General features: G+C 38.5%; 1 protein-coding gene across 10 annotated transcripts in view; it reads right to left on the reverse strand.

Moving 5' to 3' along the window:
• The window catches only part of RAPGEF4 (Rap guanine nucleotide exchange factor 4), a 351,123-nt gene that overhangs the window by 46,038 nt on the left and 280,716 nt on the right, over nt 1-24,369 (reverse strand). For all 10 annotated transcript variants that reach the window (XM_020990978.2, XM_020990976.2, XM_020990975.2 and 7 more), the window contains 6 exons: nt 7,094-7,244; nt 6,173-6,261; nt 4,859-4,889; nt 4,540-4,618; nt 2,639-2,785; nt 1,223-1,320 (listed from right to left, as the gene is read on the reverse strand). In XM_020990978.2, the coding sequence (XP_020846637.1) occupies nt 1,223-1,320; nt 2,639-2,785; nt 4,540-4,618; nt 4,859-4,889; nt 6,173-6,261; nt 7,094-7,244 (595 nt within the window). The remainder of the gene's footprint in view (nt 1-1,222; nt 1,321-2,638; nt 2,786-4,539; nt 4,619-4,858; nt 4,890-6,172; nt 6,262-7,093; nt 7,245-24,369) is intronic.

The following is a 24,369-nucleotide window of genomic DNA, read 5'->3' on the forward strand; positions in this document are numbered from 1 at the left end:
AATAGCTGGCATTTACATAGTGCCTTTAAAGTTTGCAAAGCACTTTACAAATATTTCCTTTAATCCTCACAACAACTTTGTGAAGTAAGTACTGTTATTATCGCCATTTTACAGATGAGAACACTGAGGAAGACAGAGGTTAAGTAACATGTCCATGATCAGAAAGCTAGGAATTATCTGAGTCATTATTTGAACTCATGTCTTCCTGACTCCAGGTCCAGTGCTCTATCCATTGCACTACCTAGCTCCCTTTAAAGTGAAACAGATGACTTTATATTCAATTCTAGAGGTAATATGGAACCACTGGGGCATTGAAGAGTAGCATAAACAGCTCTTCCCTTCAGAAAAATCACGTGGCCACTGAGTGGAGGGTGTATTGGAGGGGGGAGAGACTTGAGGGAGGGAAGCTTATTATTAGAAGCTTATTGCAATAGTTCAGGCAAGAGGGGATGAGGGCCTGAACTAGGATAGGATTATGTTAGAGAAGAATATGTATGTATGTATGTATGTATGTATGTATGTATGTATGTATATATGTATCTATCTATCTATCTATCTATCTATCTATATCTATCCATCTCTCTTATTTCTCTATAGGCAGAAAATGAGGAGTTGAAGATGACAATGAGGTGTTAAGCCAAGGTAATTAGGAACATAGTAGTACCTTTGACAAGTTAACAGTGACTGGGATGATAACAATTACATGGATTATTTCAGAGTCATTTTGACAGTATGTAAAAATTCTGTGTGACTTGGATATTTTGCTGTGGACTGCATAAAAAGGTTGATATAATAATATCTAAAATCTTAGTAACGACAAATTAGAACATTTACAGGGGCAAACTAATTTTCTTATTCCTGAATGGGGATTTCACCACAATGAGTTCAGAGAAGTCACTACTCTGTCTGACAGCACATTTATGCTGAAAAAAAGTTTATTTTAACTTTCAAATTTCAAAGTACCTGGAAAGGTAGACTATGTGTTTGATGCAGAAATGGTAGGAATGGTAGGCTTTGTATTAGTGCTTTTCAATAAATACCAGAGCCTCAAATCTGTAGTTTGGAGCATTTTTAAAAATGCTTTTTACCCCAAATATGCTTCAAAAACATTTTTGATAGGAAAGACCAAACAACATTTGAGGTATTTCTTTTCCTTTTTTTAAAGCACTAAGATTACACAAGCTTTTTGACTGATGATGCTGAGAACAGCACCCATACATACCAGTGAATCAAATTGCTCTCGCGGGCAAGCGAACAGACGTCCATTAACAGTGAGCGTTGTAAATACCGAAACATCGTTAGGTTTGAGCACCACCTTTTCTGTGAACATAAAAGCATAAGACTGCCAATTAAGTGCATCTGAAATTCGCTGCACTGCCCTAATCACACCAACAAATTGTCATCCATGTGAATTACTTGAACGTGGGCAGTGATTGTGAAACACATTACTAAAGGACCTACTGAATAAAAAGGATGTGGCATACTGAGGCCCTCAGTGACAGAAAAACAAAACAAAACAAAATGCCAGAAATAACCACAAAACAAGGATCAAAAATACCAAAGGGTCAACTTATACAGTTCCAAGCTGTTATTGTAATCATATACATAGACTACATTTGCCATCTATCAGGCTTGCTGTTTCTACTTGGCAATAATGCAGAGTAGGTGGAGAGGAGGTGGAGACTTTATAAAACTCAGATGCATTGGACTTTGATTATGTAGTTTTTACATTTTTTTAAAAGACTTTCAGTGTAATTGGTTCAAATTATTTCCTTTATTTACATATTTTAAAACTACTTTGATGTTTAGATGGATCTGTGATCTATCTGGTCTTATTTAGTTTTGTTTGTTTATTTGTTTTTCTCTTGCTTTAGTTAATTTATGGATTATTTAATTTATTTTTCTGAGATCAGGCAATTTAAACTATTTCTTATTTTGTTAATCTGGGCAATTTACATTTTTATGAATTTTATATATATGTACATATTTCATTTAAGTTGTTGGCTTTATTGGTATATAGTTGTTCAAAATAGTTTCTTATATTTTCCCTTATTTCTTCTTCAAAATAGTGTTCTTTCCATACAAGGGATTCTTAAGTTGGGGAGCTCAAAGATAACTGGATTTCAGTATAATTGGTTTCCTTTGAAATCTTATGCATTTTATTTTATGCATTTGAAAACATTATTCTGAGAACAGTTCCATTTTGCAGTCTGCCTCACCAGAGGTCCATAATACAAAAGGTCTTTAATAAATTCTTAATGAATTAAAATCAACTGCAGAATTCTCTAAGGACCCACAAATAGTAAAGCCAAGATTTGAATCCAGGACTGGTCCATGTCTAAATGCAGTACCTTCTCAAAAGTTATTGTGTCTTCTTCAATCTCAGTTTCATTATTTATGAAATAGAAATAATCACAACAGTTCTCTCTATTCAGAGTTGTTGTAAGGCTCAAATGCAATCACTAATGTGAAGGCACTAGTATATAAACACAATATTATTATTGAGGATGATGTGAGCACTCACCTAATCCACCTAAATCACTGTGAAAGGACTCTACCAAATCCTGACCTCAGTGTTTCTGTTCAGCTGGCATTTTCCATTTTTCAGACAAGCATAACATTTGGATTACATCTTTACCTCCTCCAGAGCTCATCTTGACTATCATCAGTCCTTCTCCGGAGCCCAGTTTGTCCGCTACGGCACTAAGAACTTCTTTCACGGAAGCTGACACAGGCACTCGGATAGTGGTGTAAGTGTGGTCTAGGCAGTAGACTTTAAACAGAACTATGAGAAAGAGAGAAATTTTACTACAGTATATTAGTCTAGCACATACTTTTAAAAAATAACAAGTTTTAGAAATATTTTCTTCATCCTGAATTTTTTTTTTAACTATTTTAGCCTACTGTTCTCCATGTTCCCATGGGTCCACATTTTTACTTATCCAGAAAGGACTGAGCTAAATATACAAAATGGCATAAGCTGCTATTTATAACAAATATATTCATGACTTTCTTCCTCCCCCCTGCCCCTCAATTCAGATTCCTGTGAAAACCACAAAAGCAAACAGGAGAACAAGAATACTAATTATTTTCCAGGTCCATAATCTGGGTCTGCCTGAAGATTCTGACCCTTTCATGGCTGTCATAAAACCTGCAGCTAACAGACCAAGGTACCATACTATAAACACATAATGATAGTGATTACCAGGTCCCCTTGTGATGAGTATTCCAAATTGGTACACAGTTTCAGGTCCAGGGGTAGCACCTTTCAGCAACATGATGCCCCTATTCTGTTCCCCTGCCTGGAGAATGAGTTCCATGACCTATTTTTCTAAGAATGTTTGGGGTCTGAAATGTCTCATTCACCTGGTTCATTTACATGTGTACTTTGGTTTAATGCCATCTATTGTAAGAAGGACACCTCACTTTCTATTTGAAGCAGCAGAGAGTTGGGATGTGCTGTTCATTATCACTCCTGAGTCACCCTCACAGAAGCAGTTTCAGGCGCCATGTTTGCTGGTCTCAAGTCTCTCCCCCTCCCCCAGTCCTATGATGTATCAATGATTTGAAATGGAAGATGTAAGCCTTTTTCTCCCCTCTCCCATGATGCTTTTGGTGACTCTTTGAGGGTGAATGGGTGAGTGGGAAGCAGTTTGATATCTCTGAGGTCACTGAATGGGTTCTACCCAAAGTATTTGAAGCAGCTCCATTCTCCTTGGCATCTGCAAAGCACCTATGACACAAAATACACTACCCTCCTAAGGTAGGAGGCATCTGACGACAGACATCCATGTTCATATAGGTGTGGGACAGAACCAAGGGATTATGCTTGTCTCTAGCATGGTATGATAATAACCTCACTCCAAACAAAAGATAAGCAGCACAAATCACTCAGCTGCACGTATTGAGGAGGGCCTCTAACAGTAGCTAGTATTTATGTAGCATTTTAAGTTTTGTAAAGAACTTTATATATGTCATCTCATTTGATTCTCATAACAACCGTGGAAGGGTGGTACTACTATTACCCCCATTTTATAGATGAAACTGTGGTACAGGGAGGTTAAGAGTTTTACCCAGGATTACAGAGCTAATAAATAAACCCTGAGACAGGGTTTGAACTCAAATTTCCTTGATTCCAAGCCCAGCTCTTTATGCAGTGTTCCAGCTACCTACCAAAGATGACCAGCTCTGATCGGAGAAGGGCCAAGATGGGTATTGTGGGAGGGAAGATTTTATCCTGACTTGCAATGTTGTCGTTCAGTTGTTTTTCAGTTGTGGCTGGCTCTTTGTGATCCCATTTGGAGTTTTCTTGTCAAAGATACTGGAGCGGTTTGCCATTTTCTTCTCTAGTTTATTTTACAGATTAGGAAACTGAGGCAAGCAGGGTAAAGTGACTTGCCCAGGGTCACACAGCTAGTAAGTGTCTGAGGCTGGATTTGAACTCAGAAAGAGGAGTCTTTCTGACTCTAGGCCTGGCACTCTATCCACTGAGCCACCTAGCTGACCTTCAATAAGCCATACAAAATGGATAGTGCTTACTTTCATCAGATCCCCGGACAGGTTGGCGTTTCTGTGCTCTGTCTTCAACAGGGTTGAACTGTTGCAAAAGAACTTTGTGCTGGTTAAAAAAAAAAAAAAGCAATGGCATTAAATGCTATAGAGAATAGTCACCTTGTCTTGAAACATCAGTAAAAGTATACCTGGGCATCAATCAGGTACAGAAAAATAAGTGAGTCAAAAATATTTTGCTACTTAAAAATATTCATTATGTTTTTAAATGGTGTATTTAAATGTTCTGGAGGATAGTAGTCTTACTGAGCACAAAGCAACATATTCCAATTAAAGGCCTCTTACCCACCTTCTTTTGTGGAGCCTTGCCGTCTTCTGAGCTAAAATGTAGAAGTAGAGAGACCCATTATTCAATATCTTTGGTAAATACTATTTTTATTTCTTTGTTCTTACATGACATCAGTCTTGCCTTACACAATGCAATGAGGCAACACTCTCACAAGAAGAGAGGATCATCCTCATTTCAAGCTAAGAACAGTAGGGCACGGGAGGTGATGAAGGGATCAGGTAAGATGAAGGCAGAAATGACATTAACAATCAGGATCCCTGACTTCATTAGCTCGTACTCCTCCCAGGACTTAAAATGTGGCTCAAGCTTCATCTTTCAATCTTCTGTTTTATATGATGAAAAGATTAGTACTAACAGAATTGGACTGGAGGGAAGTTTCATGTAATTAAGTATTCATTTACATCATTTGGGGCAGCTGAGTGGTACAGTGGATAGAATGCTAGGCCTGGAGTCAAGAAGACCTGAGTTCAAATCCAGCCTTAGACACTTACTAAGCTGTATGACCCTAGACAAATCACTTAATCCCTGTTTGCCTCATTTTCCTTATCTCAAAAATGGGGATAATAACAGCACCTACCTGTCAGGGTTGTTATTAGGAAGAAATGACATAATTGTTAAATTTTAGCATAGTACCTGGCACATATAGTATACTGTATATAAATTATTACTATTTTCATTATTATTATTACTATCATTATTTAAATAAATATCTGGCCATTATCCATTTTGATTCTGGAATTTAAGGCTTAAAATCAGAGAGGCCCCATTTTATTCATATAAATCTAGGAGAAAAGGAAGCAATTTATATTGCTATCTCAATATTTAGACTTGGTAATACTAGCTAGCATTTATAAAGCCTTTTATGGTTTGTAAAGCACTTTACATATATGATCTCCTTTGATCCTCATAACAACCCCAAGAGGTTGGTGTTATTATTATCCCCATTTTACAGATGAGGAAATTGAGGCAGACAGAGGTTAAGTGACTTGCCCAAGGTCTCACAGCTAGTAAGTATTTGAGTCTGGATTTGAACTCATGTCCTTCTGATTCTAGGCCCAGCACTCTATCCGCTGTACCTCCTAGCTGCACTCCAACATGGAATGTAGCTTAGTATATCCTCATCTCTTTTTTTGTCCTTTATGTCATGCCTGCCTATCCCACTGGACTCAGGTCCCTCAATTCTAGAATGTTTCTCAATTGTTTTGAAACTTTACTATATAAAAGTTTGTCAGAAGGGCATAGGAGATTATGATGAGAGTTAGTGCCCTTATTTAGTGCACCATCTAAACAAAGAAAGCCAAGAATCTTCCTTACATTTGCTTGACCATCTTTTCTAACTCTGGAAGCTGCTCCTTGAGGGCTGCAATCATCCGGCTATCATCTGATACAGATACGTAAAACTCCTGAAATTAGTGGAGAACACATTGTTTAGCCACAGTAGTCATAGATACATTATTCTGCAAAGGTTAAGAAGGAGATTCCATAGTTAATTTCACTGGCTAGTCACTAGGCCTTTATTTAATGAGTTGAACAAAGGAAAAACTATTGCGTCATATGTGTCACTTTCCTGCAGGGTTTTTCCACACTCTTATGGAGGGCTGTTTTTATAACAGTCTTCATTTTAAGATCACTTTGCTGATTAATTGTATAAAACATTTTTTTCTTGAAAAAAATTGGAGACTTTTCATATGTTACATTGACTGCCGTTACTGAAAATGAATAATGTTATTAAAAAAGAATTTAGCATGACCACTGGGCTTAGCAAGAAGGAATTTTTAAGAAATCATCTTGTTCTGCTAGCCCCTGACTTCAGGTGGGTAAGGTATTATGATTGTAAAATGCTCAATTGAACAATGCAGGAGGGTTGTTACTAAGAGAGGTAAATGGTGGGCAGGAGGCATAATGGGAAGTTAGAGTCAAGGATTGGAAAAGAGGAATTCTCTTCAAACTGGACGGTCTTTAGCTCAAAAGCTATATCCAGTCATAGCTCTACCTCTGTGACTCTTCAGGACCACCTCACTCCTCCTCTCTCACCTCCATCACCAAAATAAGCAATAGGCTACCTAATTCTAACATCTTTTAAATTCCTTGCCTCATCTTCTTTGAAATGCGAACATCATTCTAAAATTTGTAAAATGGGCCCCTTGTTCATTGCGTCTTGCTTCTAGAATAAGTCCCTTTATATCCATGCTGCTGAGAAAGGAGACAGTAAGAGAAGAAATCATTCTAGCATACCTCTAGGAAGGCCATTGCTACTTCATCCTCTTGGAGTAAGTCTCCATACAAAGCAGCCCACTGGAGGACCAGGCGGATGACTCGCCTCTTGTTGTTGAGGGCATAATCCATTTTGTCCTGTTCTGTACCTTGGGAAGGCTGTGCATGGTAAGTGCCCAGGGGTCAAGGAAAACATTCAGAAATTTGAAACCTACTCTTCAGGGAAGTATTTGGAAAGTGTCAGAATTGAATCACATTGTACTAGGCTGTTATGGGACCTGCCATACATGGTGTATCCCTGCCTAACGTCTCCCTTCCTCTCCAACCAGACCAATCTTCCAAAAGTCTTACTTCAAACATGTCAATCACTGGTGCTAGAAATAACAAAAAGCCCCTCTATTTCCCACAGCCTAAATATAAAATTCCTCATCCTACTCTTCAAATCCATCTGTAATCTTGCCCAAACAATCTTTCCAGATCTATCTTCTATAACTCTACTAATCAAATCAATCTGCTTCAACCAGAGTTCCCCAGGCCTCCAAACACCATCCCTTTGTACTTTCTTGCCTCCATTCTTTTTCTCATGCTGGAATGCTCTCTTCTTCCTCCCTGCCTATTGCAATTCTACCCATCCAATTCAAAACTCACCTCTTGACATAAAGCCTTTCCTCCCTATCCTAATCTAAAGTCCTTTTCCTTCTCTGAAGTATCTTTTGCATGTATCATTTATCAATTTATTATGTACTGCTGGGATCAGTTGAAACAGGAAGAGAAACTTTTCAGAAGCTTTGTGTCTGAGTGTGCATCTGCTGGGGGGTGGGGAGTAGTAGGAGTTGCTAATAATAGGATGTCTGAGCATTGAGATGGAAGTAGATGTGATAGCTAAGCATAGCCAGAGGGTGGGAGAAGAAGAGGAGAATGGGGGTGCTGAAAGTAAAGCTCCACCCACCCCACAAATGAAGCTGGGGGCACCCCTGCCAAGCTGTACTCTCTTTTCTGCTGGGGTTCCTAGGAAGCTCTATGGGGATATGTGACAGCAACAACTGGCTTGGAAATTAACCAGTTTGAGCTTTGAGATCAACCTGTAGGGTACTGATCTATTCTTTAGGAGTCCCTGATATACTACCCCCTATTCCTTTCATCTTAAACTGCTTTTTAGATCTTGTTAATTTTCCTCATATTTATGTTTTGTCTTAGAACCAGACTGCAAATAACTTGGAGAAACATATAGCTAGATTTAAGGCTGGAAGGGGCTCCCGGAGGCCGTCTAACCCATTGCCCATAGCTTAGATAAGGATTCTGAAGCCCAGCGAGTTTGTGTCTTTCCCGAGGTCATCAAGGTCACAATTGTCAGAGGTGAGATTTCGGCTCAGGACCTCTGACTCCAGAGCCAGAACCCTTTACATTGCACAAGATAGGGAGCATGCCTTACTTTTTGTAATGTCTCCCACAGAGCAAATCGCAATGCCTTGCAAAGAGTAGGTGCTTAATTATCTGCCCATTTTCATTTAACACACCCTTCTCTCCCAAGTTACTAATGAAACATTCAGCCATTTAGTTTCTAACCGGGTAAAAAAAACCAGATACTCCACTACCATTGTTTTAAAGTATTGTAGGAAGCAGCCTCTCAGGAATATTATTCCTGAGAGCTACACAGGTAAAAGGCATTTTCAAGAGGGGTTATAAATAATCATGATCAAAGTAAATGACAGAACCTTAAAGCAAAGGTTTCCTGCATGTAAATGGGTTACAAAATGGTTTTCATAAATTGAGCACTGGATTCATAAAAAAGAAAATTGGCCTACCTGTATTACTACAATTCTCCCGAAGTTGACTAGGGGAAAAAAAATGGAGAAACACATGCACTGTCTATGAAAATGATTTCTTTTTTGATTAACCCTTCAGTCTCCTGCTTTTTAGTATTTTTGGTTCCATTGCTTTTCTTTTCTAAGAAGTGTAATGGCAGGAGTCCCTGTTCTCACAAGACATTATAATGTGCATGTAGTACTTAATAGAGAACTGGGTGAATATTCAATAAAAATTACTTATTTATTGTTCAACTGAAAATAAATACCACTGCGGACTATCATATCCAAACCTAAGAGTAACAAAGACTAATGGGAATTGTAAAGTAGAACTAAGGTAATTTAAATATATTATAGACGTAAACTCTCCCCCCACCCCATTCCTCTTTTTTGTTTGGTTTTTATGGTAGTTTGTGATTGTAACGTAGCTCAGAGTATACATGGTTTGGGAAGATTAATTCATTTTCTTATTTCAATGACACTGAACCTTCACTAAAATCTTTGGTGTCTTATTTGTAGTGTGGTGTTCATTCTAGTTTTGATGGCTATATCAGCCAAAGTGCAGGCTTAGAAAGGTCTTACCAAGCTGGCACTACTCCCATATGGGCCTAACCATGGACAGCCTATCTTTCATCTTTGGATCAGTCTGGCTAAGTTCTAAAAGCCTGTCATCATTGGAAAGTGAGACACTTAAGGGGCGGAGCCAAGATGGCGGGGTGAAAGCAGTGACTTGCTTGAGCTTTCCCCCAAATCCCTCCAAATACTCATAAAAAATGGCTCTAAACAAATTCTGAAGCAGCAGAACCCACAAAAAGACAGAGTGAAACAAATTTCCAGGCCAAGACAACCTGAATGATTGATCAGAAAGGTGTATCGTGCCGGGCTGGGAGTGCAGTGTGGGCGCGCAGGCCACAGCAAACCTGGAGCAGGCCTCAGAGGACTGAATCGCGGGCAGCTGTGGAGGTTTCCAGACTCCTCAATCCACCAATGCCAAAGACAACTTAGAAGGTCAGTGGGAAAAGTCTGTTTCTGTCGGTGGTCAGAGAGGAAGGCGGGGTTTCAACTCTATTCCCCAAGAGAGTGGCATGGGGGGGGGGGGAGCTGCTTCCCGAGCTTCTGGCCCACAGACTGAGGGGGAATCCAGTGGCTGATCAGAGAGGGACTGCAGGGATCTCTTTGCCAGTGCTGAGGCAGGAATCTCTTGCTTTGCCCGTGTGTGGATCTAGGACACAGTTCTGGGCGGCAGTGCTGGAGTGAGGAGGAGCGCTGGCATGGTGGAGCTTGTAGTGGCTGTGGACAGGAACCCCTCCTCACAGTTACAGGACAGAAAGGAATACCTGTGGTCACAGGCCAGGAAAGGAGTAAACACCTCGCCCCTTATCATACCACCTTGGTAGAACTGAAAATTTACAGGTCCCTACAAGTATCTCCGAAAACAGCTACACAAACCCCTGAAGCTTGGGACAGTACACTCTCCACATTGGAAGGAGACTCTTACCTTAACAAAGAGTTTAAAACTCAAGTAATTGGCTGGGATCATGAGCAAGCAGCGCAAAAAGAGTCAGACTATATTATCTTACTTTGGTGAAAAAGAAGATCAAAATATACAACCAGAAGAAGAACAAAATCAAAGCTCCTACATCCAAAGCCTCCAAGAAAAATATGAATCAGTCCCAGGCCTTGGAAGAGCTCAAAAGGGATTTTGAGAAGCAAGTAAGGGAAGTAGAGGAAAAACTGGGAAGAGAAATGAGAGTGATGCAAGAAAATCATGAAAAACAAGTCAACAGCTTGCTAAAGGAGACCCAAAAAAATACTGAAGAAAATAACACCTTAAAAAACAGCCTAACCCAAATGGCAAAAGAGGTCCAAAAAGCCAATGAGGAGAAAAATGCCTAAAAAGAAAAATTGGCCAAATGGAAAAGGAAGTCCAAAAGATTACTGAAGAAAATATTCCTTAAAAATTAGAATACAGCAATTGGAAGATAGTGACTTTATGAGAAATCAAGACACTGTAAAACAAATCCAAAAGAATGAAAAATTAGAAAACAATGTGAAATATCTCATTGGAAAAACAACTGACCTGGAAAATAGATCCAGGAGAGAGAATTTAAAAATTATTGGACTATCTGAAAGCCATGATCAAAAAAAGAGCTGACATCATCTTTCAAGAAATTATCAAGGAAAACTGCCCTGATATTTAGAACCAGAGGGCAAAATAGAAATTGAAAGAATCCACCAATCTCCTCCTGAAAGAGATCCCCAAAGGAAAACTCCTAGGAATATTGTAGCCAAATTCCAGAGTTCCCAGGTCAAGGAGAAAATATTACAAGCTGCCAGAAGGAAACAATTCAAGTACTGTGGAAACACAATCAGGATAACACAAGATTTAGCAGCTTCTACATTAAAGGACCGCAGGGCATGGAATATAATATTCCGGAGGGCAAAGGAGATAGGATTACAACCAAGAATCACCTACCCAGCAAAACTGAGTATACTCCTTCGGGGGGGGGGGTCATTCAGTGAAATAGAAGACTTTCAAGCATTCTTGATGAAAAGACCAGAGCTGAACAGAAAATTTGACTTTCAAATACAGACTCAAGTGGAACATGAAGAGGTAAACAGGAAAGAGAAATCATAAGAGACTTATTAAGATTGAACTGTTTACATTCCTGCATGGAAAGATGATATTTGTAACTCATGAGAACTTTGTCAGTATTAGGGTAGTTGAAGGAAAAAAATTGTATGTACGTATATATAGATAGATAGATAGAGGGCACAGGGTGTGTTGAAGATTAAGGGGTCATATCTGGAGAATAAAATTAAGGGATGAGACAGCATGATACTTGGAGAAGAAAGGGAGAGGTAGAATGGGGTAAATTATCTCACAAAAAAAAACAGAAAAGAAAAGTCTCTCACAGTGGAGGGGAAACAGGGGAAGGTGAGAGGAAATGAGGGAATCTTATTCTCATAGGATTTGGCTTAAGGAGAGAATAACTTACACATTCAATTGGGTGTGGAAATCTGTCTTACCCTACAGGAAAATAGGGGGAGAAGGGGACAAGAGAGCAGGGGGGTGAGAGAGGAGGGCAGATTGGGAAAGAGGGTAATCAGAAGCAAATACTTCTGAGGAGGGACAGGGTCAAAAGAAAGAATAGAATAAATGGGAGGGCAGGATAGGATTAAGGGAAATAGAGTTAGTTTTTCACAACATGACTACTATGGAAGTGTTTTGCATAACTACACATGTATAACCTATATTGAGTTGCTTGCCTTTTCAATGAGGGTGGGTGGGGAGGGAGGAAGGGAGAAAATTTGGAACTCAAAGTTTTAAAAAAAATGTTTTCACATGCAACTGGAAAATAAGAAATACAGGAAATGGGGTGCAGAAGTCTATCCTGCTCTACAGGAAAATAGAAGGGGAAGGGGAAGAGAAGGGAGGGGGGAGAGATAGAAGAGAAGGGAGACCAGGGGAAGGGGTATTCAGAATGCATGCCATCTTGGGGTGGGGGGAGGGGTGAGAAATTTGGAACTCAAAAACTTGTGGAAGTGAATATTGAAAACTAAAAATAAATAAATTTATATTAAGCAAATCTTAGGAAGTTAATTGAGAAAAAAAAGAGACACTTAAGTGATGGAATTTTTTTGATCACAACAATTCATTAATTGTATCTACAAAATTGTGCCAGTATAGCAGTGGGGACAATATTCTCTGATCCTTGAAGTATTTGAGTCTAATGATAAAGAAGCAGTAGGGTAAGGGAAGGATGGTGAGAAAGAAGGGAGGAAAATGACAACAGCAAATATGAGTAGGTTCAGTGTAGATTGAGATGATGAAGTCGAATAGCATTTGTTTCAACCTGATAATGTTTGAAAGTAAGGCTCTAAAGCAGAATGCCCAACCATAATCCTGATAACCAGTGCAGATAACCAGTCAATGTTCCTCTCCTTCATACCACACACTCTAGACCCAACATTGCCAGCCATTTCTTTGACCTTGTATGATGACTTCATAAATTCTTAGCTAAGTGGTGTGGTCTATAGAACGCTGAACTTGAAGTCTGGAAAATCTCAGTTCAAATCCTGCCTCAGTTACTTGTTAGGTGTATGATCATGGTCAAGTCATTTAACCCCTATTTGCCTCAATTCCCCCATCTGTGAAGTGAGGATAATAATGGTACCAACATCACTGGGTTATTGTGTAAATCAAATGAGATAATATTTGTAAGTCACTTTGTAAACCTTAAAGCTTGATGTAAATGCTAACTATTGTGAATTTTATAGTTAAGTTTATTAGTGAAAACTGAAAGATGGGTATCTCTTAATATACTTTACTGTGTAAAATTTTCAGGCCATGTTTTTAAGTTATGCCATTACTAATTTTATAAAAAAAACACAAAATTTTATTATTACGTAAATTAAGATAATAAAACAGGACACATGTATAGAATGTTGAGCAAGTACATTAATAACTTTTGTATGGTCAAACCTCATATAGAAAATGAGCCCTTTTCCCTCAATAATTATATTTAATTTTTGGAGCCTGGAATCAGAGTTTAGGAAAATGTCTCTAGGAAATGGCTTAATTATTCTAATAATGTGGCTTTTGAGAGATTGGTTCATTAAGAAAAAATGTTAGTGTACTTCCCATGTTTTCTAGTTAAAAAAAGAACTAAAATACTTCCAACAAAATTTACTGATGGATTACCATTTTAGAGGTTTGAGAAGAGAGATTTTCTTGTTACTTAGATGAGAACAAATATTTTGGAATATCAAGATACTAAATAATCCATTAGAGAGATATTCAGAGTATTCATTCTTCCTTTCAAGGTTAGCTTGACCTGATTTTCAAGGAGATATGTGACACAAACACAAAAATTTAGCATATACACACCCCTCACCCCTGCAGGGTCCAGTCTAGAATTCCAAGGTCACTGTCATCTAGTCAAGGAGGCCCTGTGTCACAGAGCAGATAGAAGCAGGACCTCATCACATCAGCAGTATGTCTATATCTAAACTTCATGCGAATCTGGTTGTAGATAGTAAAGTTCATTGCCCACTATGCCAGAGATATTCCCTCTGTGGGACAGGAGGAAGGTATATCTTTTCCCATTTTTGTGTTAGGAAAATTTATCTCCTTTCTCTAGCAAATGACAAACAGTTTGCCAAGACTTTTGTTTCTGTAAATGATTGCTAGGGTATCTGAAATTCTCAAAAGAAAATTTTCAGGAAAACTACTTGCATTAGAGACTGGGAAGCATATGGATTTAATAGGAAAGCAATTTGGTCTCTTGACTAATATGAAGTTGACTACAGCTTACTGTGGTATAAAAGTGCAGACCAAAGCATTACTCTCTGAAGGATTCAGCCCTAGGCTTTGCTGAACCTTAATAAGCTTCCTATGGATTCCAATTCTTTCACAGTAGTGATTCAGGGAACCTTTTCCTTCACTCCAGGGCCTTCATCTTTAGCTAATTTCTGAACCTTTACTGATGTCTGAATTTGACTTCCAAGTACCATGACTCCCAACTCTTCCTGCCTCTTGAGCCTATATATCCCAAACTTCTGATTTTTTAAAGTTCTTACTGCTGTTATTAATTCTTGAAATTTATTCTGTTCATGTAATGTTCTTAATCATTCAAGAACTTAATCTTTTCTGGTCTTCCAGAATACTCTCCTCAATTATTACTAGTTGAAGTATGGGGCACCCTGAGGGACAAACAGGAGGTAACACGTGCCGTCAAACTACCAACAGGCCCTGACAGAGACATCCCAGGATGCTGAGCCCAAGAGCTTTGAGAATAGCAGTGCATCCAGACTACCAGCAATCCCAGCATTTCCCTTTTCCAGGGAGAAAAATGCAGGCATGAGGAACAGCCAGGGAAAATCACAGGGTTGGGAATTGGCGTGCTGGTGCAAGGAACGGCAAGGAAAGCCAACGTCACTGAATCTCAGGAAATGTAGTAGGTTGAGTGAGGTGTAAAAAGATTAGAAGGATAGAAATGGTGCTAAATGCTTGGGGGTACAAAGAGCAAAAGACTATCTCTATCCTTGAGGAGTTCATGATCTAACAAAGGAAACAACATACAAACAAGCTATATACAAGAAAAATTGGAAATAATCGACAGAGGAAAGGCACTGGCATTAAGGGGGTTGGGAAAGGCCTTCCTGTAGACTTGGGACTTGAAGGATGCCAGGGAAGCCAGGAGACAGTTGAGGAGAGAGAGCATTCCAAGGTTGTGGGAAAACTAATGAAAATGCCCCGAATCAGGAGACTGGAGTGTCTTGTTTGAGAAACAGTGAGGAAGCCCGTGCATTGGGAGTTAACTGCATCATTCCCAACCACTCCCTTTTCCTGAAGATGTTTTACTATGCAAATGAGCAAGATCAGAAGATCTGAAAGCATTTTACCCAATATGAAACTGCTGTCCCAAGTTACAGAAAAGACAGAAGGATAAGATGGCCTTTGATTTTAGTAAGTCCCTACTAGAACTTACTGAAGATCTCATGACTCCTTGTCTGCATGATGTTAAGCACTTCTGAAAATATAAAGTAGTGGCTGAAGTGAGTAGGTGACAACAACAATACAACAAAAAATAATTATTTTATCCATCTGGACGATAGTTAGCCTAACATTAGATATAAAAGAAATATACCAAGAGAGGAATTTGTCTTTAGACTCTATCGCAAAAGCTGTGAAGAACAGTAAGATGACAATGATGATGAGGAGGAGGAGGATGATGATAACGGGTACTTATAGGGTGCTTTAATGTTTGCAAAATGCTGTATAAACACTATCTGTTTGGTCCTTACAACAATCCTGTAAAGGTAAGAAAGGGGTATAACTGATCAGTTAACTTCGCTTCAAGTGAAATTTTGAGATATTAAGCTGTACTTTGAAAGTAAATATTTATACCTTAATACTCCAAGCCTCTTTGGTTTCATTGTAATGGTATCACCTTCACTGATACAATGCAACCTCTGTTAATGTAGTAGTTAGTCATTAAGATTTGTTGTGGTCAAAAAGTGCAGCATCTTTGGCCAACCTGGTCTCCAAATTTAGCCAGGTTGGTCTGTGGACAATAGACATGCTTATCTCTGCGTCACAGAATTCAAAATCTTTCCACCTTGATAGTAACTGGCTGTTGCTTGACTCTGCTAGCACAGCTTTCAAGAACCTAGGGTCACCTCTATGCCAAGATGAAGTTTTGGAGAAGGAATTTAGTGAAGATCAGAAGCAAAATACTAAGAAATTACAGAACTATTGGAAAGGATCTCAAGAGATATGTATTTTTTCTCTCAGAAGATAGCTTCCCCCCACCCCAAATGTATTAGAATGTTTTATGTAAATGCCCCACTGGTAAGCAGAAATCCTCAGTGTCTTCCTCCTTTACCTCAGGGAGTTTCATTCTGACCCTGAGGCTGTTAGGGCCTGATTGATTAACAAGCTAGACTTGCCCATCCTTAGAGATTGTGGGAAAAAGAGGCTGAGAAACTCCAGGGAGAAGAGTATAAATAAGAGTTTTAGTATAGCAGTCATCATGAATTTGTTACCAATAAATCCTAGCCCCAAGGCAGTATGTTTGAATCATGTATGAGACAAAGACAGATACTGTATTGATGGAACTTGTTAGGATTCCTGACACTAAAGCCAATGAGTCTTCATTCTATTTCTCTCTGTCTCTGTGTCTCTGTCTGTCTTTCTGTTTCTTTCCCACTCCATCCCTCCAGAGAGGACAAGAGACTTAAGCTTTCATTGGGGCATGCAGGTTTACATTACTTCTTAAAAATCTGTTTAAATATTCACCTTGTCTCTTAAACTGGTGACTGAGACACAAACTTTTAACTATTTACATTGTTAATCTAAATGTATTGCCAGGGATGCTGTTTAAAGAAATGTTAGGGGCTTTGACCAGGAAGGTTAACAAAGAATTAAAACTACAGTATTTCACCAAAGTTGGGTCTCTAGCTGGGGAGTCCAGAGCTATAGAAAAGAGTTGTTGAATCATTTTTACAATATCTCAGAACAGAATATATATATTTATGTTAAGGTCCTCCTAGGCAATGAATTAGAAGCAGTGGCTGAGTCTACTGGGACAAGTTGAGCTAGTCCTGTTAGGTGACTCTGCCACTTTCTCCAGTTTGGGTTGAAGAAGAAAGAGAGGGTGTCCCTGGATAAGAAGTTAGGAGCGAAGTCACCATGCCTGTAAACAGGCAGGTGAAAAAAGCCTTATAGATTATCCAATAAATCTCTTTAATAGGTGAGAAAATTGAAGTCCAGAGAGATTGTGACTTGCCTAAAGTCATATAGCTTAATTAGTAGCAGAACCAAGACTCAGACTCAGGACTCCTAATTTCCAGGCTCTTTGCATTCCATCCTGTAAATTATTATCAGAATTATTTAGAAATTTTTTTTATTCTGAACTTAAAGACAAAACAAAATGAACCTTTCCTTATACCTAGTAGAGTGGAAAAAGAGAATTTTTTTTCTGATAACTATGAATTTCTATTATGTACAGCTTGCTTTTCTTTTAAAACAATAAATTCAGCATGCTATTTTCATTGCTATCTTGCTTCTCTCTGATTCTTTCTGGCCGTGTATGTCTTATTCATCATCTTGTCTGTCAGGAAGTGGATAGCATCATCAGTCCTCTGGAATCTTAGGTGGCCATTGAATTTACCAGAGTACTTTTTTCTTTTTAATATTGTTGCTTTGCTACAATTGTTCTCCCGGTTTTAATTACTTTATTCTGAATCAGTTTATGCAAGTCTTCTCCAGGTTTCTCTGAAACCATGATTTTCATCATTTCTAATATTTCATTACATTCATACACCATAATTTGTTTAGCCATTTCCCAATTAATGGGTGCTTCCTAAGTGTCTAGTTCTTTGCAATAATAATAACTGCTATAAATATTTTTGTACATATGAGTTCTTTTGCTCTTTCTTTAATCACTTTGGGATATAAGATTGGTAATTATATCACTGGGTCAAACAGGATGGGTTAGTGACTTTGGAGGGTATAGTAAGATATTATTTTCAAGAATGGACTAATCCTTGAACCAATTCTTAGACCAATTTACATCAACAACAGTACATTAGGGTGTATGTGAATTATTATTAGTAGTAACATTTTAGCTCATTTATCTGTCTATTAAGTTTTTATTTGTCTGATATTAAAGATAATCTGAACTACTCAAACACACCAAATGCTAGAATCTGTTGGCCTAAATGTCTGCTGGTTGAAAGGGGAAAAAGGAATATCTGGGAAGAGGAGACTGCTACTAATAATCCAACAAGTGGTAAAACCACACACCGATAATCAGAAACTGATTATGATATATTCCAATTTTATAATACTTGTAGTCAGGAACTTCTTCTTGGTACACAAATTAAGTTGTTCTACTGTAGTTTAAGTGATTTCTGTCTTCCCATGCCTTGGGTCGACACAAAGATGGACTATTCTTTCCTACCAAACTAAACTTATTAAATTTCCCATCTATGCATCCTGTAAGTACCCCTTCAAGTTATCTTTTATCCTAGAAACCTTCAGTGATAACTCCAGCTGACTCCTCCCTCTCTTCTCACAATTCCTGTGTTTAACTATGTATTCACTACTATGTTGAGTGTTCAGGCTTTGTCTTCCCAGACAAGCTGTAAGCTTCTTGAGAACTAACACCATGTCTTTTGAATCTCCATAATTCCTACCAGAGTTTTAGACTTTTCAATACTTTTTAAAATTTATTGACTTTAAAAACAAAATCATCCCTTTAGGGAAACCAAAGGTAATGTCATTTTCTAAAAATCCTCAAAACCGCCAAAAACCTGCCTCTGTGGCTTATCTGTCACTATAATTGCCCAGAAAAGTTCCCAAACCACCAAGATTCCAACTGACATCAGCATGCTAATGAAGCTCATAAAGGACCCAATGGGACCAGCAAAGTATAAGAATCCAAAATATTTGACAAATTTAGTCCAAGTCAAATGCTTCAATTACCCATTTGGATGCTTAGTTTACAGGACATCAAATATAAGTATGACAAAATTTTGGATTTAAAAGGCCAGCTATTTTGGCAAGGCACATTCTGATGAAGCTGCTTATAATAAGACATGTGAGATGAGGATCAGGAGAGTTGAAGAACATGATGTAGACTGTGCCTTCTGAACATTGCCAACTGTAGGTTTAATATTCCATTGAGTCATTTTCCTCATGCCGGCTCTGCCTTTCATACACTGTAATTATTTCATATATTTTTACCTAGTTATTATCTTACTCACCACAGGCACCTGTAATTTTTCTGTATTTTTACTGCTCATTTACTTATTTTTAATTCAGCTAATAATGGCTCCACATATTAAAATTATCATGGTGAAAGTAAGTGAAAACCTCCTAGGACGATCGGGCGGCAGATTCATTACAGCCTACAACAGGGAATACAATATTATGTATACCTTTTTGCAGTAAGTACATGTTAATTATGCAGCTATTTATAAAACACTAATCAACATCCAAACTGATCCTCTTCAGTGTTGTTGTGCCTTGAATGTCTGCTTTGCATACAACATCTGTGCTTAGAGATGAAAACAAACTTTGGGGGTCATCTGCCCACTGACTACAGAAGGATTTTCACTGGTAAGAATAAGAGAAAGAGAATTTCCTAGCTAAATAAGCCAAATTTCTCACCCATAACTCTAGCCAAGTAGAGGAGATTGAATGGAGATGGAGCAATTGTCATTATTTACAAGAAAAAGGACTATAGCAACATGAGATTTAGAGAAGGAAAGAATGTTAGAGATAATCTAGCCTAACTCCCCCATTTTACAGATGAGAAAACTGAGACTCATGGCTACTATGTGAACTCTTTTCTCTTTGTCCTACCTATACTTTAAAGTCCAATTACAATGCCAACTCTTCATTGAAATGACCTCATTAGATAGAATTAAAGTAGAGGATGGGTAACTGCATGTCAGGTATGTTGTAGAAGGGATTCTTGCATTAGATGGGAGATTAGACTAGATGATCTAGGAGACACCTTCCAACTCTAAGATTTTCTTAACTTTCTCGATGTGTTTTAAGTCCATCAGTACATCAACATTTTCCCTATGCAAAAAGAAAATTCTTGTACTGGGCAGTTGATACCAGCATGGCCACATGCATTGAATGGAAATAAAATTTAGGACATCTGGCTTCAAGAGCTTGGAGTCCAACTCTTTAAACTAAAATAATTTGGGGCTTGGCTTAAGGGAATCAGAGATGAGAAACTTCAGGCCCCTTCTCCCTCACCTCCCACTTCCAATCTTTTGCCAGGTGCTGCCTTTACTAGCTCCACCAATTCTCTCACACATTCCCTCCTTCTTTATATTTGAATTGGTACCTCTAGTTCTGCTCTATTACTTACAATTCAATTAAATAAACATTTATTAAGTGCCTACTATGTGCCAGGCACTGTGCTAAGCAGTAGAATGTATGCTGCTTGAAGGCAGGGACTATTTTGATGCTTTGCTTTTGTATCCCTAAGACAGTGACTCCTAGCATTTATTATTGCAATTTTATTGTACAATACAATAATTATTTATTAATACAGATAATACAGACCTGTTTTATCCCCTCCACTCTGCTAAGAGGTGCTTAAAATGCTTATCGTATCTATACTTCCGTGATTACAGAAGAACAAGCGGGCAGGCAGGTGGTCTTAGAGTCAGGAAGACATGAGTTTAAATTCTGCCTCAGACATTTACTTGCTTACTTACTTACCATGGTCAACTTACTTAATCTCTCAGTCTAAATGTCCTCATCTGAAAAATGGGGATGATGATATCACCTATCTCCCAAGGTTGTTGTGAGGATAAAACGAAATATTCGTAAAGTGTTTTTCAAATATCAAAGCACTAAATAAATGTTACTTATTATTATTATCTGTATCCTTCCCACTTGTAGTCACTTTTCCTGCTTCAGACCCTCATCACTTATCATGTAAACCAGAGGTGTCAAATACATGACCTGCTGAACTAGATTAAAATGTAATTGGGAAATATCTAACAGAAGAAATAAATTCACAATAGAACACAATGTTAATATATGATTTTCTAAGTCAATATGCAGCCACAGGAATCTTTATGCATGGTTTGGTGGCTCCCATTTCTATGGGTTTGACACCAGTTTGACACACTCTCCATTCCCCACACAGCTACCAAACTGATCTTCCAAAAGCACACAACTGACCATATTACTCCTCTGTTCAAAAAGCTTTAGTGATTCCCTGTTGCCTCTAGGATAGAATTCAACCTCCTCCGGCCTTTAAAGCCCTACAAAATTAATTCAACCTGTGTTTCTGAGCTAATTTCCTTTTACCCTGCCTTATGCACCCTACGTTCCAGCTAAACTGGCCGACGTGCTGCTGTCGCTTTCTATCTGGATCACCTTGGACAAATCACTTCAGGCTGCTGGGCCTCCATTTTCTTAACTGTAAAATGAGAGAGGTGGGCTAGATAAGGACTAGCTCAATAATTTCTGGTATTATGTCAATGATCCTTACATCCCAGTAATAATACTCCGTCTCCTCATTCTGCATTTCTGGATAGGTTGCTCCCCCACCTGGAATACTCTCTTTCCTCACCTTCTGCTTGCAATCCCTACCTCCATTTGAAGCTCAGCTCTAGTGCTTTCTCTCATAAGAGTCCTTTGCTGATTCCTCCAGGTGTGAGTGGCCTGAAATTATTTTGAACATATTTTTTCATATTTTGTAAACTTATCTGTATAAATGTTGTTTTCCTGTGGTAGAATGTAAGCTCCTTGAGGGCAAAATGTGTTTCATTTTTGTCTCTGTAGTCCCAGTGCCTATCAACAAAGCAGGCATTTAGTAAGTATCTGTTGAACTGAGTACTTATAACTCTGTTCCTGTGATAAGAGGGAAGTAAGAAATAGAGGGTGATGATGCTAATCAGATTGGAGGAATAGTAGAAGAGAGAGGGGTTCATGTGGATTCATGTTGGATGGCCTCAATCTTCTTGATGAAGTAGGAAGCCAAGTTATCTGCTTCAATGGTGGTGGTGGTGGTGGTGGTGTCTGTGTGTGTGTTTGTGTGTGTGTGTGTGTGTGTGTGTGTGTGGGTGGGTGTGGGTGTATATTTAGCTGGGGGAGAGTAGAGCTCAGGAGAGAAGATAAATGTTCAAGTAACTCCCTTGGAGACTAAAGAAAGTGATAGAGTAGAAGGGTTGTTAGACATTAGGAAAGGTTGAGGTTGCATGTCATATTATAGTAGGTGAAATATTCTCTATTCTCACAGATGAAAAAAGGAGGTACAATGAGGTTTACTTAGCTGCTTACCCTCACACAATCTTTTGCTACTGACTTACAAATCAGGGCTCAGACAAGTCCTCCAAGTTCATGAGTGGCCATGGCTACAGTGCCGTGAAAGGTCAGGTTCTGTAATGCTAGGGGTTTGGAAGGGTGAGCTTCTCCCTGTCCATCAGATCCCCTTATTGTCATCATAGAAACAAATGTCCAGCTCTAACTTTAAAGGCAGCAGCACCACTACTACTCTGACACCCTGAAGTAAGATTCTGGAAATCCCGGAATTGGTAGCAAACAGTATCAGGGCCTTAACCCCTTCAATTCACCACTACCCTGCCCCCCTCCACTCACACAACCTAATATTCACTGAATAACTGGGTAGAAGCAGCAGTGTCTGATAGGAAAAAGGAGTAGAGTGGAATAGACAAGTCAGTCTTCTCAGAACATTCCCCTCTCTTCCTCACTAAGTGCTCCATTTAGAACACACTATCACCAAATTAACTTTGTTGGCAGTGCCTAGAGAAAGGAGAAGTGGCATAATCATTGGAAAGAACATTAAATTAGTCAACTTATATGCATTTCCAGGAGTTGGTTAATCTAGGGAGGAACAAGTAACAATATGAAGCATGTTATTTCTTTCTAGTAGACTATAAACACCCAGAAGGCAGGAAATTTTTTGGACGGAGAGAAAAGGATGCAAAGATTGGTGGGATGCAAGGAAATGATCCTAACTGAATTCAAGATCCAGGGTACAAGGGCCCTACTATCATCAGCATAGGTACAGAAGGTTAGCAGAGGTGCTGGGGAAGGGGGAGGGGCTGGTACTTGACCTTAGGAACTGCTGTTGTTCTGTTCCTGAGCACTCTCTTTAACCCTACAAGAAACTTCCACTGGCATCTTTCAAAAGGATCACTTGGGACTTACGTATCATGATATTTGAGCCGTAAAACTCCGTCATGTGAGGTGCGGTTCTAAGTTAATTTTGTCATCTCTTTGATGTCAAGCATTAACTTATATCAGAGATCTAAGGATTCTATAAAGATTGAGAAATAAAGGGGTGGGTACAGTGAGATACAGAGAACACTGTGGGTTTAACAATCAGATGGTGTCAATTTACCTTTTGATTCTGCTGTTCATATTTCTAGAAGTTTCTTATTTCCATATTTTTTTCCATTACCAAGTATTTACTAAATGCCTGTGTGGGCAAAGCATTGTACTTAGAGTAAAGCAAATCAGATACACACCCAGCAGGTGCTCCTGTTTTAAGACAGTGATATGGGTATCTTAACATGCATCTTTGTAAGAGATCAGGCAAGAGGACAAACAAAATTTTTTAAATTACAAAATGTCTAAGCTTGAATATTGGAGTTTTGGAAGTTGAAAAATGAAAAAGAAATGCTTTTCCTATATTCCTCCTTGCACATAGTTTGATTGTGTTTTTCTTTGGTTCATGTTTATACACTGGCCAACTATGGCAAGGGAAATGCCTATTCTCAAAGGTGTTTTTTTTTTCAGTCTTCCCTACAACCCGGAGTCTAATAATGACTCCTATGTGTACAGTTAAAAGAGAACAGTGTGAGCATGGAATTGTCCATTTGTCTCAGAAAAAAAATTGAATATGAGCCAGAAAGACCATATTATATATGTAAGTCTCATTAAGCTGTCATTATTTGGAAAGATAGTTTCCCAGACAAATAAACACTCAAATCTCACTCTTGCAGCTCCCACTGAGTAACATATTCAGCTCAAATCTCTCGCCCTCATGCATTCTGCTGATTTCAATGAGAATTATGGGTATGCAGGAAAATGAGAATCAGGCAGATTAATTGTAATAAAAAAAAGAAAAAATTGCATGTCAATAGTGATTGGACTGCTCTGGAACAAGGAAAGGAATATCAGTGAAAGCCATTCTCTCTTCTTCAACACATTTTGCTACCCAAAGTCAACTTGCCTTTAATTTCAAAATTTTGTTGCTGCTAGTGGTAAATTACCCCTTTCGTGTTTCAGTGTTGGGATGTGGGACTTGTTAATATCATCATCTCAGCCAATTTCATTAATGGACCTTAAGCAATTGCCTAAAACAAAAACCATTTCCAAGTTATCTTCTATGAGATATGTCACTATTAACATGCATGGTATTTTTAAAAATCAATATTTGAATAAAAAATCCTTAGTGAAAGGATAAGGTAGTTGATAAATAT

Source organism: Phascolarctos cinereus, unplaced genomic scaffold (genome assembly GCF_003287225.1).
Source record: "Phascolarctos cinereus isolate Bilbo 61053 unplaced genomic scaffold, phaCin_HiC Scaffold_726;HRSCAF=1367, whole genome shotgun sequence".
NCBI lineage: Eukaryota > Metazoa > Chordata > Mammalia > Diprotodontia > Phascolarctidae > Phascolarctos > Phascolarctos cinereus.